We start from the raw sequence: 15,795 nt of genomic DNA, 5'->3' as shown, positions 1-15,795 counted from the left end.
ATTCAATTAAGTTGCTTTATTTTGGGGCTTTGGTAGGGCGGCTCATTTCTGACCCGTAGGACAAAGGGAGTAAACACAATGTTAAGACCACACAAGGGTTAAATAGACCATTTGAATATGACTAAGTTTTCCTCCTGGTGAAGTATTAATAAGATCAGAAACATGGATAAGCTTTCCTCTAAGAGGAAGCATTTAGAAAGCCGTTCGACGCACTGAAAAAAGGGACTTTTTGGTGAAGTAAACTCTATTAGAGTAACTGTATTTTTAAGATTCAGTAAGAACTCGAGCTTCTTAAGTAAAATTAAACATTTTATTAACGTAATACATGAGTTATGGGGGAAGAGTAAGTTTTACTTAGGTTTCCTCATACAATTGAAATGTTTAATAGTTGTATGTACATAAACCTAGAAATATTACATAAACTTTACTCTGAAAGTGTGTCGTTAAAATCTACTAAGTTACTTCATAACAGCAAATACTACAGATATATAAAATTTACTTAAAATTTTGAGTAAAATGATGTTCCTGCCTATGAAAAACAAGTAGACTTTACTTCATTTGTTTAAATAGATATAACTTAAAACTTAGATGTAATTAAGTAAATGTTACTTAATATCTTCAAAACTGTTTTATGGTGAGTAACATTTACTTGATATTGCAGCATTAAATATTACTTAAATCATCTGAGTGCAAATACTTACAAAGGGTTTTTTAAGTAAATCTCATGAGTTGTTTTTTTCAGTGATGGTCTATAAATTAATGGGAATATTTTAAGGTCTATTATTTAACTTGGATAAAAAACTTCCATCTGAGAGGAAATATGAAGGTTTATACTGTGGTAATAGGTCTTATAGACCATTTGAATATGACAAAGAGGCTGGTTGGAGTTGGGAGGCTGGACTGAGAGCTGAGGGAGGAGCAGCGAGCTGAGCAGCGAGCTGCCTCAGTTTGGTTATTTCCACCAGCAGCTGGTGTTGCTGCTTCTCGTCTTAACGGCGGCTGACAGGATTTAATGCTCGTGCCGTTCGCTGTTTCTGCCTCAGGATGAAAAGTCTACGCCTGAGATTCTGATGCCATCAGATAACGCTTCCATGCTTTTTATCTTCATCTGTCTAACGCTAAACAGTTTCAGTGACGGTAGGTTTATGAAGTATTCACTCTTCAGTATTCTTCATTTAGAGCCAGGATCCTTAGATAAATTAGAGATAAAATAAGAGTATTTCTGCATTACAGGTCAATGAGTTGCTGGTACTGAAAAAAATCTAAGTTTTACCAGGTATATCTGGCTCATTGAGTATCTCATTACACTTAATATAAGACACAACTGCCTAACAAGCACCATTTCAGCCAGATATAGGGACTTGTTTCAATACAATACATCTGGAATATCTTGTTAAATGAAAAAGTCTTGAAAACAAATTGTTTTGAGTCACATATCATATGAAACAAGCTTTTTTTTTTTACATTTGAAGAGGTTTTTAAGCTAATTTCAAGATCACTTTTAACTCAAAAGTCCTAAATATCACATTTTATTTCAAGAAAACTTGACAAGCCGATTTTCACTAGTTCCATTGGCAGATTTTTTGCTTATTTCAAGCCAAAACGTCTTTTATTTGTTGTTTTTTTTTACTTATTTTTGGAGGAGCATTTTTTTCAGTGTGTTGATGTAATTTTAGAGCCAGGATCCTTAGATAAATTAGAGATAAAAAGGAGTATTTCTGCATTAAAGGTCAGTGAGTTGCTGGTATCTTCCAGTTCCCATCCGAGGAGTCCAAAATTATCTTTAAAACTCATGAAAGAGCTTTAAAAAGAAAACCCAAACAATGTAATTCATTATTAATTCAAACTCTGGAAAGTTCATCACAGCTACAGTTAAATCCAAACTTAATTTATAGAGTAGATATAACCCAAAATTAGAATTCTTCTAAAATATAAGAAGAACTTAATAAGAATGAGAAAATAAGAGTATTCTCTTCTTTCATATGATATGTGACTCAAAACAATTTGTTTTCAAGACTTTTTCATTTAACAAGATATTCCAGATGTATTGTCTTCAAACAAGTCCCTATATCTGGCTGAAATGGTGCTTGTTAGGCAGTTGTGTCTCATATTAAGTGTAATGAGATACTCAATGAGACAGATATACTTGGTAAGATTTAGATTTTTTCCAGATATAGGGACTTGTTTTAACACAAAACATCTGGAATATCTTGTTAAATGAAAAAGTCTTGAAAACAAATTGTTTTGAGTCACATATCATATGAAACAAGGTTTTTTTTTTCATTTGAAGAGGTTTTTAAGCTAATTTCAAGATCACTTTTATCTCAAAAGTCCTAAACATCACATCTTATTTCAAGAAATCTTAACAAGCCGATTTTCACTAGTTCCATTGGCAGATTTATTTTTGCTTATTTCAAGCAAAAACGTCTTTTATTTGTTGTTTTTTGTAACTTATTTTTGGAGGGGCATTTTTTCCAGTGTTGAATTTGGGGGCGAGACTCGAGCTCCTTTGGTGTTTCCATGGTTCTCCCCGGTCCACACACTGAGGACGGTTTCTGTGTCTTACAGGTTGAAGGCAGCTGAAGTGTCACCATGAGCCCAGCAGGGACCTTTCCATCGTCCTCCACCTCTAAGCTGCTCTTCGTGTTGACCGTAATGTCGGCTGAGTTTCTGCGTTTAGCAGCAGGCGGCTCGACTCCGACGCTGACCTCCAACAACACGGTCAGCAACCGCACCAAATGTGGCGGCAGCACCGGCTGCGTGGAGGGTGTCATCCTGCCGGTGTGGAAACCGGAGGACCCGGCCTTCACCGAGCGCCTGGCCAGGGCCACCATCTACTTTGTGGGGTTGGCCTACATGTTCCTGGGGGTCTCCATCATCGCGGACCGCTTCATGGCGTCCATCGAGGTCATCACCTCCCAGGAGAGACAGATCACCATCAAGAAACCCAACGGCGAGAAGATCACCACGACGGTGCGCGTCTGGAACGAGACGGTGTCCAACCTGACGCTGATGGCGTTGGGGTCGTCAGCGCCCGAGATCCTCCTGTCGGTCGTGGAGGTTTGCGGTCACAACTTCAACGCCGGCGAGCTGGGGCCCAACACCATCGTGGGAAGCGCCGCCTTCAACATGTTCGTCATCATCGGTTACTGCGTTTCCGTGATCCCTGACGGGGAGGTCCGGCGGGTGAAGCACCTGCGGGTGTTCTTCGTCACGGCGTCCTGGAGCGTCTTCGCCTACACCTGGCTCTACCTGATCCTCGCCGTCTTTTCCCCGGGCGTCGTTCAGATATGGGAGGGGCTTCTCACGCTCTTCTTCTTTCCCATCTGCGTCGGGTTTGCTTACGTGGCCGACCGCCGGCTTCTTTTCTACAAATACGTGTACAAGCGGTACAGAGCGGGCAAGCGGAAAGGAATGATCATCGAAACCGAGGGGGAGCCGGAGCTTCCCCCGAAGGTGGACATCGAAATGGACGGCAGAGTACCCAACTCTCACGGCGAGGAGTTCGAGGCCGGGTTGGAGGTGAAGGAGCTGGACGAGGAGGAGGCCCGCAGGGAGGTGGCCAGGATCCTGAAGGAGCTGAAGCAGAAGCACCCGGACAAAGACACGGAGCAGCTGGTGGAACTCGCCAATTATCAGGTTTGTTGTTTTTTTTTAAATTTGCAAATTTTTATCAAATCAAATCAAATTTATTTATTTATATGGCACATTTCATGTACAAACAATTCAAAGTGCTTTACGTAAAATAAAAGCATTGCAGCAGGAACTTGTTTGAAGACAATACATCTGGAATATCTTGTTAAATGAAAAAGTCTTGAAAACAAATTGTTTTGAGTCGGACTTCATATGAAACAAGCTATTTTTGACATTTGAAGAGGTTTTTAAGCTCATTTCAAGATCACTTTTAACTCAAAAGTCCCAAATATCACATCTTATTTCAAGAAATCTGGACAAGCCGATTTTCACTAGTTCCACTGGCAGATTTTTTTGCTTATTTCAAGCAAAAACGTCTTTTATTTGCTGTTTTTTTACTTATTTTTGGAGGGGCATTTTTTCCAGTGTAGGATTTTTGAGATAAAAGTGATCTTGAAATTAGCTTAAAAACCTCTTCAAATGAAAAAAAAAAGCTTGTTTCATATGAAATGTGACTCAAAACAATTTGTTTTCAAGACTTTTTCACTAATTCCAGATGTATTGTATTAAAACAAGTCCCTATATCTGGAAAAAATCTAAATCTTACCAAGTATATTTGTCTCATTGAGTATCTCATTACACTTAATATCAGACACAACTGCCTAACAAGCACCATTTCAGCCAGATATAGGGACTTGTTTGAAGACAATACATCTTGAAGCAGATTTTTTTGCTTATTTCAAGCAAAAACGTCTTTGATTTGTTGTTTTTTTTACTTATTTTTGGAGGGGCATTTTTTCCAGAGTACCCTTCAAATTTTCCAATCTTGTGTATAATTTAGATATTAATTTTTTTTCTCCCACGTTTGATCCAATTATCAGGTTTTAACCCAGCAACAGAAGAGTCGGGCTTTCTACCGCTGTCAGGCCACCAGAATCATGACCGGCGCCGGTAACGTCCTGAAGAAGCACGCCGCCGACCAGGCGAGGAAAGCCACCCAGCACGACATCTGCTCCGAGGTGTCGGCCAACGACTTCTCCTCCAAGGTGTTCTTCGACCCGGCGGCCTACCAGTGCCTGGAGAACTGCGGCAGCGTGGCGCTGAATGTGGTCCGTAAAGGCGGAGACCTGACCAGCGCGGTCTCCGTGGACTACCGCACGGAAGACGGCACGGCCAACGCCGGCTCGGACTACCGGTTCACCCGGGGAACCATCGTGTTCGAGCCCGGCGAGACCGAGCAGGAGCTCCGCATAGACATCATCGACGACGACATCTTCGAGGAGGACGAGCACTTCCTGGTTCACCTCAGTAACGTCAGGGTCCTGTCGGAGGGCGCCAACGGCCACGAAGCCAACCACGTGGACAGCCTCGCGGGCCTAGGCCTGCCGTGCACGGCCACCGTCACCATCTTCGACGACGACCACGCCGGGATCTTTACGTTCGAGGAGCCGGTGGCGACCGTCAGCGAGAGCGTCGGGATGATGGAGGTGAAGGTCGCGCGGACCTCCGGAGCCCGCGGCGTGGTGGTGGTGCCGTACAAAACCTTCGAAGGGACGGCCAAAGGCGGCGGCGAGGACTTCGAGGACACGCACGGAGTCCTGGAGTTTGAGAACGACGAGATCTTGTAAGTACAAAACGTCCCCAGAAATATCTGGTGTCGGGCGCCGGCGATTGGTTGAACCGTGAGAAATGACCTTCCTGATGTTTGGGTGTGAGAGTATTTCACTAAAACATTGGTGATTCCTCCCATTTTTTTTCCTCCAACATTATCTTTATTGAGTTTTAAACATGTTTCCAAATCACACATATATTCAGAAATAAGAGTGCTCTCACATATTATATATTATATATGTATATTTTTCAATATATTGAGAAAATAGGCCACGTGTATTTAATTAGAATCAAGAAACTACCCACAGCTCGTGACCATAGGTGAGGATAGGAACATAGATTGACCGGTAAATCGAGAGCTTGGCCTTCTGGCTCAGCTCCTTCTTCACCACGACGGGCCGGTGCAGAGCCCGCATCACTGCAGACGCCGCACCGATCCGTCTGTCAATCTCCTGTTCCATTCGTCCCTCACTCGTGAACAAGACCCCGAGATACTTGAACTCCTCCACTTGGGGAAGGATCTCATTCCCGACCCGGAGAGAGCATTCCACCCTTTTCCGGCCGAGGACCATGGTCTCAGATTTGGAGGTGCTGATTCTCATCCCAGCCGCTTCACACTCGGCTACGAACCGCTCCAGTGAGAGCTGCAGGTCACGGCCTGAGGACGCCAACAGAACCGCATCGTCCGCAAAGAGCAGAGACCCGATTCTGAGGTCGCCAAACCGGACCCCCTCAACGCCCTGGCTGCGCCTAGAAATTCTGTCCATAAAAATTATGAACAGAATCGGTGACAAAGGGCAGCCCTGACGGAGTCCAACCCTCACAGGAAACATGTCCGACTTACTGCCGGCAATGCGGACCAAACTCTGACACCGGTCATACAGAGACCGAACAGCCCAGATCAAGGAGTCCGGCACTCCATACTACCGGAGCACCCCCCACAAGAGTCCCCGAGGGACACGGTCGAACGCCTTCTCCAAGTCCACCGAACACATGTAGACCGGTTGGGCGAACTCCCATGCTCCCTCCAGGATCCTGCTGAGGGTATAGAGCTGGTCCACTGTTCCACGGCCAGGACGAAAACCACACTGCACCTCCTGAATCCGAGATTCGACTATCCGGCGGATACGGGGGTATTTTTCAAGTACCCCTGTACTTGAAAAATGTACTTGTTATTAGTTAAAATACACTAATTCTAAGGTATTTGTGGGTTAACTGAGATTAGATTTTTTTACTTATTTTGAAAAATCTTGACAAGCCACATTTTCTTGTTCCATTGGCAGATAATTTTGCTATTTTTAAGCAAAATACACCAAATATTTGTACTTTTTTTTTCTTGTTTTTGAAAGCTGGCTTTTTGCAGTGCATATCCAAGGAGACATCAGGGGCAAAGTTATTATCCAACATTCAAATTGTCCTTCCTTGCAAGTCAGATATTTATGAGATAATATAGAGCAACACTTAGTACAAGTATAAAAAAAAAAGAAAAAGAAAAGAAACAACAACAACAACAACCAGAACAATAAACGTTTCTCTATCTTGTCAAGAATAAGCCCATATTATTTCGCTATTGTACCTATATGGTTCAAAAATACAGATTCAGATGTACAATCCATACAGAATAAAAAAAAATCAAATATCAAATGAAAATAGATCACAGAAAGGACTACCAACAACTACGCCTCTTCGTCTTCGTTACCCACATTACTTAAATCTGCACTCTCCATATATTCTATAAAAGGACCCCAAATGTTTTGAAATAGTGATATTTTCCCTTTTATAATGTAAGTTATCTTCTCCAGAGGTAAAGTTGTGGATATTTCCTTAACCCAGTTAGATTGCTATGACTCTTTTTGCCAGCAGTAAACACAAGTCCAGGGCAGTGATTATTTTTCTAGACATGTGGTGTCTATCAGGATATAAACCTAGAATAAATACTTTAGGGTCAAGAACTAATTTTATACCTAGTATAGTTTCTAAAGCTGTTGAACTGTTGGACTTTACTGCATTCCCAGACACATCATTATACTTACTAAGCTTTTCTGGTGTTACATACGTCCTCATTAGCCAATTGCACACTGAAAATTATTTGGTTCTTACCAAGAAAAAAAACCTTACATTTAGAAATGCTAGATATTTTTCTTGTTTTAAGAATTAATTTCTTATTTTAAGTCTTCAACTTAACAGTATAATCTTATATCAAGCAAAACCTTACTTTTTTGTCTCAAACAGGCAGGGAATCATAAAATGAGACAATTAACACTTAAAATAAGATGTATTACGTTTCTCCTCCAAAGTCTCATCAAAATAAATCTTGTTTTAAGATTAAATAACAAACTCAACATGCTTGATTCAAGAGTCACACAGAAAATATCTGAAAACCAGTGTTGTTTTTGACAACCATCTTAGATTTAGTCTTAGTCTTAGTCTTTTGGACTAAAATGCTTATTAGTTTTAGTCACATTTTAGTCACGTCTATATGTGATAGTTTTAGTCGACGAAAAGTCAAAAAGGTTTTAGTCTAGTTTTAGTCAAAAAAAAAAAGAAAAAATAAGTATAGTCTACCGTGTTAAGAAAATAGTATGGTCTTAACTATCAAACAAGCAGAACAAAAATACATAGCTTATTAACTGACCCTGTACTAAAGCTTTCTGATTTTTCATTCTGTACTGTGCGTGTGTCCCAACTTTACTGTAAGCGCACTAAACGCACAGGTCCTGGTTAGGGCTGCACAACGTCACTTGTGGCTTTTAGGCTAAAGCTAGCAGACTCTACGTATAACAGTAACTCGACCTGTTTAACATATCAAGTTACGTGCTGACAGAACGTGCACACAAAGAGATAACCACACCGTCACTGAATGTAAACATGGCTAAACATGCTGCTAAAGTAACACACACATAATGAATTGACGTTAGCGTAACAAAAGCTAACTTTAGCCTGAAGTTAGCAGCCCATTTGCGCCAGGAGTATGTGGAAAACGTACTAATGTGTTAGCTTACTATGAAATTTATCGATTATGTTAACAGCATTTGTAACTTACCTTTGAAAAAATATCCCTGTGGCGAGCCTTAAGGTGCCGCAGCAGATACTTTTTAGGTTTTAATTGACACACACAATAAGCAGAAATGTAATGCATTTTAAACGTCTGACAGATCACCCACTAACATTTTCGTCCATTCTCGTCTCGTCAACGGAAACTCACACACGTCTCGTCATGTTTTCGTCATCAGAGAGCTATGTTTATCTCGTCACCGTCTCGTTATCGTCATGAAAAAAAGTGGCGTCAACGAAATGATTTCGTCATCGTCATCGTTGACGAAAACAACACTGCTGAAAACACACTTTATTCCTTGGATTTTAAGCATATGACAAATGTTTATTCACAAAACTGCCTTTGTTCAATCTAGAAACAAGACTCCTACAATCTTGCCAAGTCAAATTATCTTGCTGCATGGACAGATTTTTTCACTTGTTTTGAGTACCTTTTCCCTTAGTTTTAGTGTTTTTTATCTTGTTTGAAGACCCCTATTTTTTGCAGTGTATTGGAGTACTTTAAGACGAGTATTGGTAGTTTGTTGATTCATCCCATTTTTAGTGTAAAAAAGAAACAGAAAACAGAGAATTTAGCCTTGAGTTTTGTGTTTGTTTAGGAATATTTTCACATTTATGTTCTAAACATTGTTTGCTTGTATAAAAGTCTGAATCACCAAAGTCTTTGGACGACCAAACCAATAATTTAACTTGAAGAGCAGCTGATTGGTCCAGTTGGACCTGTGGGAACTTAGCTGCAGCTTCTCGTTGTCTTTTCTGTTTTTACTGATACAAAAAAAGACTATCACAGTACAATAAAACAACGACAAAATTTCAACTCGAGATAGAAACGTTTTTTTTTCTAACTGAACTTTTTCTTCTTCTACTATTCGAACCTTGACCCATTCTCAACTGACATATAAACAAAGAAACGCGCCCTTGTGGTCTAAACGTGTAACACCACGTACAAGAATAAATTAAATCAGGTTTAGAAACAACTGTTCTTTAATACTATCCATATACTATTTAAACTAAATCAGAATGTAAATAATAATGATTGAAGATACAACAGGACCAGGCTGAACCTCCAGAGGGACGAACGCATCCAGTCAGGCTGCAGGTGGTCGCAGCTACAAAAAGACCCGCCGCACGCTCATTAAAAAACACTCAGAGACAATCTGTGACCTCTGAAAGACGTCCTTCGCAGTCACAAACAGCTTCTGTGCTCCCTCGGGTGGTTTTCCATCAGAACTGTGAGTCAGAGCTCGGCTGCTCCGGGGTGGTGATGGTGACGAGAAAACGTCATTTTATAGAAACGAGCACCAGTCAGGAGGCTGGAGGATTCCAAAGAGCAGTCTGCATCGTCCTTATAATGTCACTCTTCATTCAGCCTTAAAGGCGGTCTTCTTGTGTTAAAGGGACAGTTCGCCTCTTTTGACATGAAGCTGTATGACATCCCATATCAGCAACATCATTTCTGAACATCTTCTTACCCCCTGCTGCGTCCTGTGAGCAGAGTTCCAGCCTCGTTTTGGTGTTGATGAAGGTAGTCCGGCTAGTTGGCTGGGGTTTAAAAAATAAAGCATTTTGCTTCTCAGAACAATATGCGTTCAACAGAGTAATACATTTGCATCACAAAATGGTTCTCCAGGAAAAAGTCAGACCTCACAATCTCTTGGCCCTATTTTCTCTCCCTTCGTATCACTGCCTGCTGCCGCCTGCAGACAGCCGCGCCTGTTACGGTGTTTGCTGCTCGGAAGCAGGGGACTGCTCGGCCTGGACGGTCTGCACAGCACTAAGTTAGGCTAACAGTTTCTATCCAACTCCTTTCTTTATGCTAAGTTAGGCTAACAGTTTCCATCCAACTCCTTTCTTTATGCTAAGTTAGGCTAACAGTTTCTATCCAACTCCTTTCTTTATGCTAAGTTAGGCTAACAGTTTCCATCCAACTCCTTTCTTTATGCTAAGTTAGGCTAACAGTTTCCATCCAACTCCTTTCTTTATGCTAAGTTAGGCTAACAGTTTCCATCCAACTCCTTTCTTTATGCTAAGTTAGGCTAACAGTTTCCATCCAACTCCTTTCTTTATGCTAAGTTAGGCTAACAGTTTCCATCCAACTCCTTTCTTTATGCTAAGTTAGGCTAACAGTTTCCATCCAACTCCTTTCTTTATGCTAAGTTAGGCTAACAGTTTCCATCCAACTCTTTTCTTTGTGCTAAGTTAGGCTAACAGTTTCCATCCAACTCCTTTCTTTATGCTAAGTTAGGCTAACAGTTTCCATCCAACTCCTGTCTCTATGCTAAGTTAGGCTAACAGTTCCATCCAACTCTTTTCTTTGTGCTAAGTTAGGCTAACAGTTTCCATCCAACTCCTTTCTTTATGCTAAGTTAGGCTAACAGTTTCCATCCAACTCCTGTCTCTATGCTAAGTTAGGCTAACAGTTCCATCCAACTCTTTTCTTTGTGCTAAGTTAGGCTAACAGTTTCCATCCAACTCCTTTCTTTATGCTAAGTTAGGCTAACAGTTTCCATCCAACTCCTTTCTTTATGCTAAGTTAGGCTAACAGTTTCCATCCAACTCCTTTCTTTATGCTAAGTTGGGCTAACAGTTTCCATCCAACTCTTTTCTTTGTGCTAAGTTAGGCTAACACTTTCCATCCAACTCTTTTCTTTGTGCTAAGTTAGGCTAACAGTTTCCATCCAACTCCTTTCTTTATACTAAGTTAGGCTAACAGTTCCATCCAACTCCTTTCTTTATGCTAAGTTAGGCTAACAGTTCCATCCAACTTCTTTCTTTATACTAAGTTAGGCTAACAGTTTCCATCCAACTCCTTTCTTTATGCTAAGTTAGGCTAACAGTTTCTATCCAACTCTTTTCTTTATGCTAAGTTAGGCTAACAGTTTCCATCCAACTCCTTTCTTTATGCTAAGTTAGGCTAACAGTTTCTATCCAACTCTTTTCTTTGTGCTAAGTTAGGCTAACAGTTTCCATCCAACTCCTTTCTTTATGCTAAGTTAGGCTAACAGTTTCCATCCAACTCCTGTCTCTATGCTAAGTTAGGCTAACAGTTCCATCCAACTCTTTTCTTTGTGCTAAGTTAGGCTAACAGTTTCCATCCAACTCCTTTCTTTATGCTAAGTTAGGCTAACAGTTTCCATCCAACTCCTGTCTCTATGCTAAGTTAGGCTAACAGTTCCATCCAACTCTTTTCTTTGTGCTAAGTTAGGCTAACAGTTTCCATCCAACTCCTTTCTTTATGCTGAGTTAGGCTAACAGTTTCCATCCAACTCCTTTCTTTATGCTAAGTTGGGCTAACAGTTTCCATCCAACTCTTTTCTTTGTGCTAAGTTAGGCTAACACTTTCCATCCAACTCTTTTCTTTGTGCTAAGTTAGGCTAACAGTTTCCATCCAACTCCTTTCTTTATACTAAGTTAGGCTAACAGTTCCATCCAACTCCTTTCTTTATGCTAAGTTAGGCTAACAGTTCCATCCAACTTCTTTCTTTATACTAAGTTAGGCTAACAGTTTCCATCCAACTCCTTTCTTTATGCTAAGTTAGGCTAACAGTTTCTATCCAACTCTTTTCTTTATGCTAAGTTAGGCTAACAGTTTCCATCCGACTCCTGTCTTTATGCTAAGTTAGACTAACAGTTTCTATCCAACTCTTTTTTTTATGCTAAGTTAGGCTACCAGTTTCCATCCAACTCCTTTCTTTATGCTAAGTTAGGCTAACAGTTTCCATCCAACTCCTTTCTTTATGCTAAGTTAGGCTAACAGTTTCCATCCAACTCTTTTCTTTGTGCTAAGTTAGGCTAACAGTTTCCATCCAACTCCTTTCTTTATGCTAAGCTAGGCTAACAGTTTCATCCAACTCTTTTCTTTGTGCCAAGTTAGGCTAACAGTTTCCATCCAACTCCTTTCTTTATGCTAAGTTAGGCTTACAGTTTCCATCCAACTCCTGTCTCTATGCTAAGTTAGGCTAACAGTTCCATCCAACTCTTTTCTTTATGCTAAGTTAGGCTAACAGTTTCCATCCAACTCCTTTCTTTATGCTAAGTTAGGCTAACAGTTTCCATCCAACTCCTTTCTTTATGCTAAGTTAGGCTAACAGTTTCCATCCAACTCTTATCTTTGTGCTAAATTAGGCTAACAGTTCCATCCAACTCCTTTCTTTATGCTAAGTTAGGCTAACAGTTTCCATCCAACTCTTTTCTTTGTGCTAAGTTAGGCTAACAGTTTCCATCCAACTCTTTTCTTTGTGCTAAGTTAGGCTAACAGTTTCTATCCAACTCCAGTCTTTGTGCTAAGTTGGGCTAACAGTTTCCATCCAACTCTTTTTCTTTGTGCTAAGTTAGGCTAACAGTTTCCATCCAACTCCTTTCTTTATGCTAAGTTAGGCTAACAGTTTCCATCCAACTCCTTTCTTTATGCTAAGTTGGGCTAACAGTTTCCATCCAACTCTTTTCTTTGTGCTAAGTTAGGCTAACAGTTTCCATCCAACTCCTTTCTTTATGCTAAGTTAGGCTAACAGTTTCCATCCAACTCTTTTCTTTGTGCTAAGTTAGGCTAACAGTTTCCATCCAATTCCTTTCTTTATGCTAAGTTAGGCTAACAGTTTCCATCCAACTCCTTTCTTTATGCTAAGTTAGGCTAACAGTTTCTATCCAACTCCAGTCTTTATGCTAAGTTAGGCTAACAGTTTCCATCCAACTCCTGTCTCTATGCTAAGTTAGGCTAACAGTTCCATCCAACTCTTTTCTTTGTGCTAAGTTAGGCTAACAGTTTCCATCCAACTCTTTTCTTTGTGCTAAGTTAGGCTAACAGTTTCCATCCAATTCCTTTCTTTATGCTAAGTTGGGCTAACAGTTTCCATCCAACTCTTTTCTTTGTGCTAAGTTAGGCTAACAGTTTCCATCCAACTCCTTTCTTTATGCTAAGTTAGGCTAACAGTTTCCATCCAACTCTTTTCTTTGTGCTAAGTTAGGCTAACAGTTTCCATCCAATTCCTTTCTTTATGCTAAGTTAGGCTAACAGTTTCCATCCAACTCCTTTCTTTATGCTAAGTTAGGCTAACAGTTTCTATCCAACTCCAGTCTTTATGCTAAGTTAGGCTAACAGTTTCCATCCAACTCCTGTCTCTATGCTAAGTTAGGCTAACAGTTCCATCCAACTCTTTTCTTTGTGCTAAGTTAGGCTAACAGTTTCCATCCAACTCTTTTCTTTGTGCTAAGTTAGGCTAACAGTTTCCATCCAATTCCTTTCTTTATGCTAAGTTAGGCTAACAGTTTCCATCCAACTCCTTTCTTTATGCTAAGTTAGGCTAACAGTTTCCATCAGACTCCTGTCTTTATGCTAAGTTAGGCTAACAGTTCCATCCAACTCTTTTCTTTGTGCTAAGTTAGGCTAACAGTTCCATCCAACTCTTTTCTTTGTGCTAAGTTAGGCTAACAGTTTCCATCCAACTCCTTTCTGTATGCTAAGTTAGGCTAACAGTTTCCATCCAACTCCTTTCTTTATTTTTAGTTAGGCTAACAGTTCCATCCAACTCCTTTCTTTATGCTAAGTTAGGCTAACAGTTTCCATCCAACTCCTTTCCTTATGCTAAGTTAGGCTAACAGTTTCCATCCAACTCCTTTCTTTGTGCTAAGTTAGGCTAACAGTTTCCATCTAACTCCTTTCTTTATGCTAAGTTAGGCTAACAGTTTCCATCCAACTCTTTTCTTTGTGCTAAGTTAGGCTAACAGTTTCCATCCAACTCTTTTCTTTGTGCTAAGTTAGGCTAACAGTTTCCATCCAACTCCTTTCTTTATGCTAAGTTAGGCTAACAGTTTCCATCCAACTCTTTTCTTTGTGCTAAGTTAAGCTAACAGTTTCCATCCAACTCCTTTCTTTATGCTAAGTTAGGGTAACAGTTTCCATCCAACTCATTTCTTTGTGCTAAGTTAGGCTAAGAGTTTCTATCCAACTCCAGTCTTTGTGCTAAGTTGGGCTAACAGTTTCCATCCAACTCTTTTCTTTGTGCTAAGTTAGGCTAACAGTTTCCATCCAATTCCTTTCTTTATGCTAAGTTAGGGTAACAGTTTCCATCCAACTCATTTCTTTGTGCTAAGTTAGGCTAAGAGTTTCTATCCAACTCCAGTCTTTGTGCTAAGTTGGGCTAACAGTTTCCATCCAACTCCTGTCTCTATGCTAAGTTAGGCTAACAGTTCCATCCAACTCTTTTCTTTGTGCTAAGTTAGGCTAACAGTTTCCATCCAACTCCTTTCTTTATGCTAAGTTAGGCTAACAGTTTCCATCCAACTCCTGTCTCTATGCTAAGTTAGGCTAACAGTTCCATCCAACTCTTTTCTTTGTGCTAAGTTAGGCTAACAGTTTCCATCCAACTCCTTTCTTTATGCTAAGTTAGGCTAACAGTTTCCATCCAACTCCTTTCTTTATGCTAAGTTGGGCTAACAGTTTCCATCCAACTCTTTTCTTTGTGCTAAGTTAGGCTAACACTTTCCATCCAACTCTTTTCTTTGTGCTAAGTTAGGCTAACAGTTTCCATCCAACTCCTTTCTTTATACTAAGTTAGGCTAACAGTTCCATCCAACTCCTTTCTTTATGCTAAGTTAGGCTAACAGTTCCATCCAACTTCTTTCTTTATACTAAGTTAGGCTAACAGTTTCCATCCAACTCCTTTCTTTATGCTAAGTTAGGCTAACAGTTTCTATCCAACTCTTTTCTTTATGCTAAGTTAGGCTAACAGTTTCCATCCAACTCCTTTCTTTATGCTAAGTTAGGCTAACAGTTTCCATCCAACTCTTTTCTTTGTGCTAAGTTAGGCTAACAGTTTCCATCCAACTCCTTTCTTTATGCTAAGTTAGGCTAACAGTTTCCATCCAACTCCTGTCTCTATGCTAAGTTAGGCTAACAGTTCCATCCAACTCTTTTCTTTGTGCTAAGTTAGGCTAACAGTTTCCATCCAACTCCTTTCTTTATGCTAAGTTAGGCTAACAGTTTCCATCCAACTCCTGTCTCTATGCTAAGTTAGGCTAACAGTTCCATCCAACTCTTTTCTTTGTGCTAAGTTAGGCTAACAGTTTCCATCCAACTCCTTTCTTTATGCTAAGTTAGGCTAACAGTTTCCATCCAACTCCTTTCTTTATGCTAAGTTAGGCTAACAGTTTCCATCCAACTCCTTTCTTTATGCTAAGTTGGGCTAACAGTTTCCATCCAACTCTTTTCTTTGTGCTAAGTTAGGCTAACACTTTCCATCCAACTCTTTTCTTTGTGCTAAGTTAGGCTAACAGTTTCCATCCAACTCCTTTCTTTATACTAAGTTAGGCTAACAGTTCCATCCAACTCCTTTCTTTATGCTAAGTTAGGCTAACAGTTCCATCCAACTTCTTTCTTTATACTAAGTTAGGCTAACAGTTTCCATCCAACTCCTTTCTTTATGCTAAGTTAGGCTAACAGTTTCTATCCAACTCTTTTCTTTATGCTAAGTTAGGCTAACAGTTTCCATCCAACTCCTT

The 15,795-nt window shown here is 40.3% G+C and overlaps 1 protein-coding gene across 6 annotated transcripts in view; it reads left to right on the top strand.

Moving 5' to 3' along the window:
- The window catches only part of LOC142378179 (mechanosensitive cation channel TMEM63B-like), a 221,053-nt gene that overhangs the window by 12,412 nt on the left and 192,846 nt on the right, over window positions 1–15,795 (top strand). For all 6 annotated transcript variants that reach the window (XM_075462425.1, XM_075462426.1, XM_075462424.1 and 3 more), the window contains exons 2-3: window positions 2,569–3,639; window positions 4,515–5,257. In XM_075462425.1, the coding sequence (XP_075318540.1) occupies window positions 2,593–3,639; window positions 4,515–5,257 (1,790 nt within the window). In that variant the 5' untranslated portion in view covers window positions 2,569–2,592. The remainder of the gene's footprint in view (window positions 1–2,568; window positions 3,640–4,514; window positions 5,258–15,795) is intronic.

The sequence above is a fragment of the Odontesthes bonariensis genome, chromosome 4, assembly GCF_027942865.1.
Source record: "Odontesthes bonariensis isolate fOdoBon6 chromosome 4, fOdoBon6.hap1, whole genome shotgun sequence".
NCBI classification, from domain to species: domain Eukaryota; kingdom Metazoa; phylum Chordata; class Actinopteri; order Atheriniformes; family Atherinopsidae; genus Odontesthes; species Odontesthes bonariensis.
This window is presented reverse-complemented; position numbering and strand designations above follow the sequence as displayed.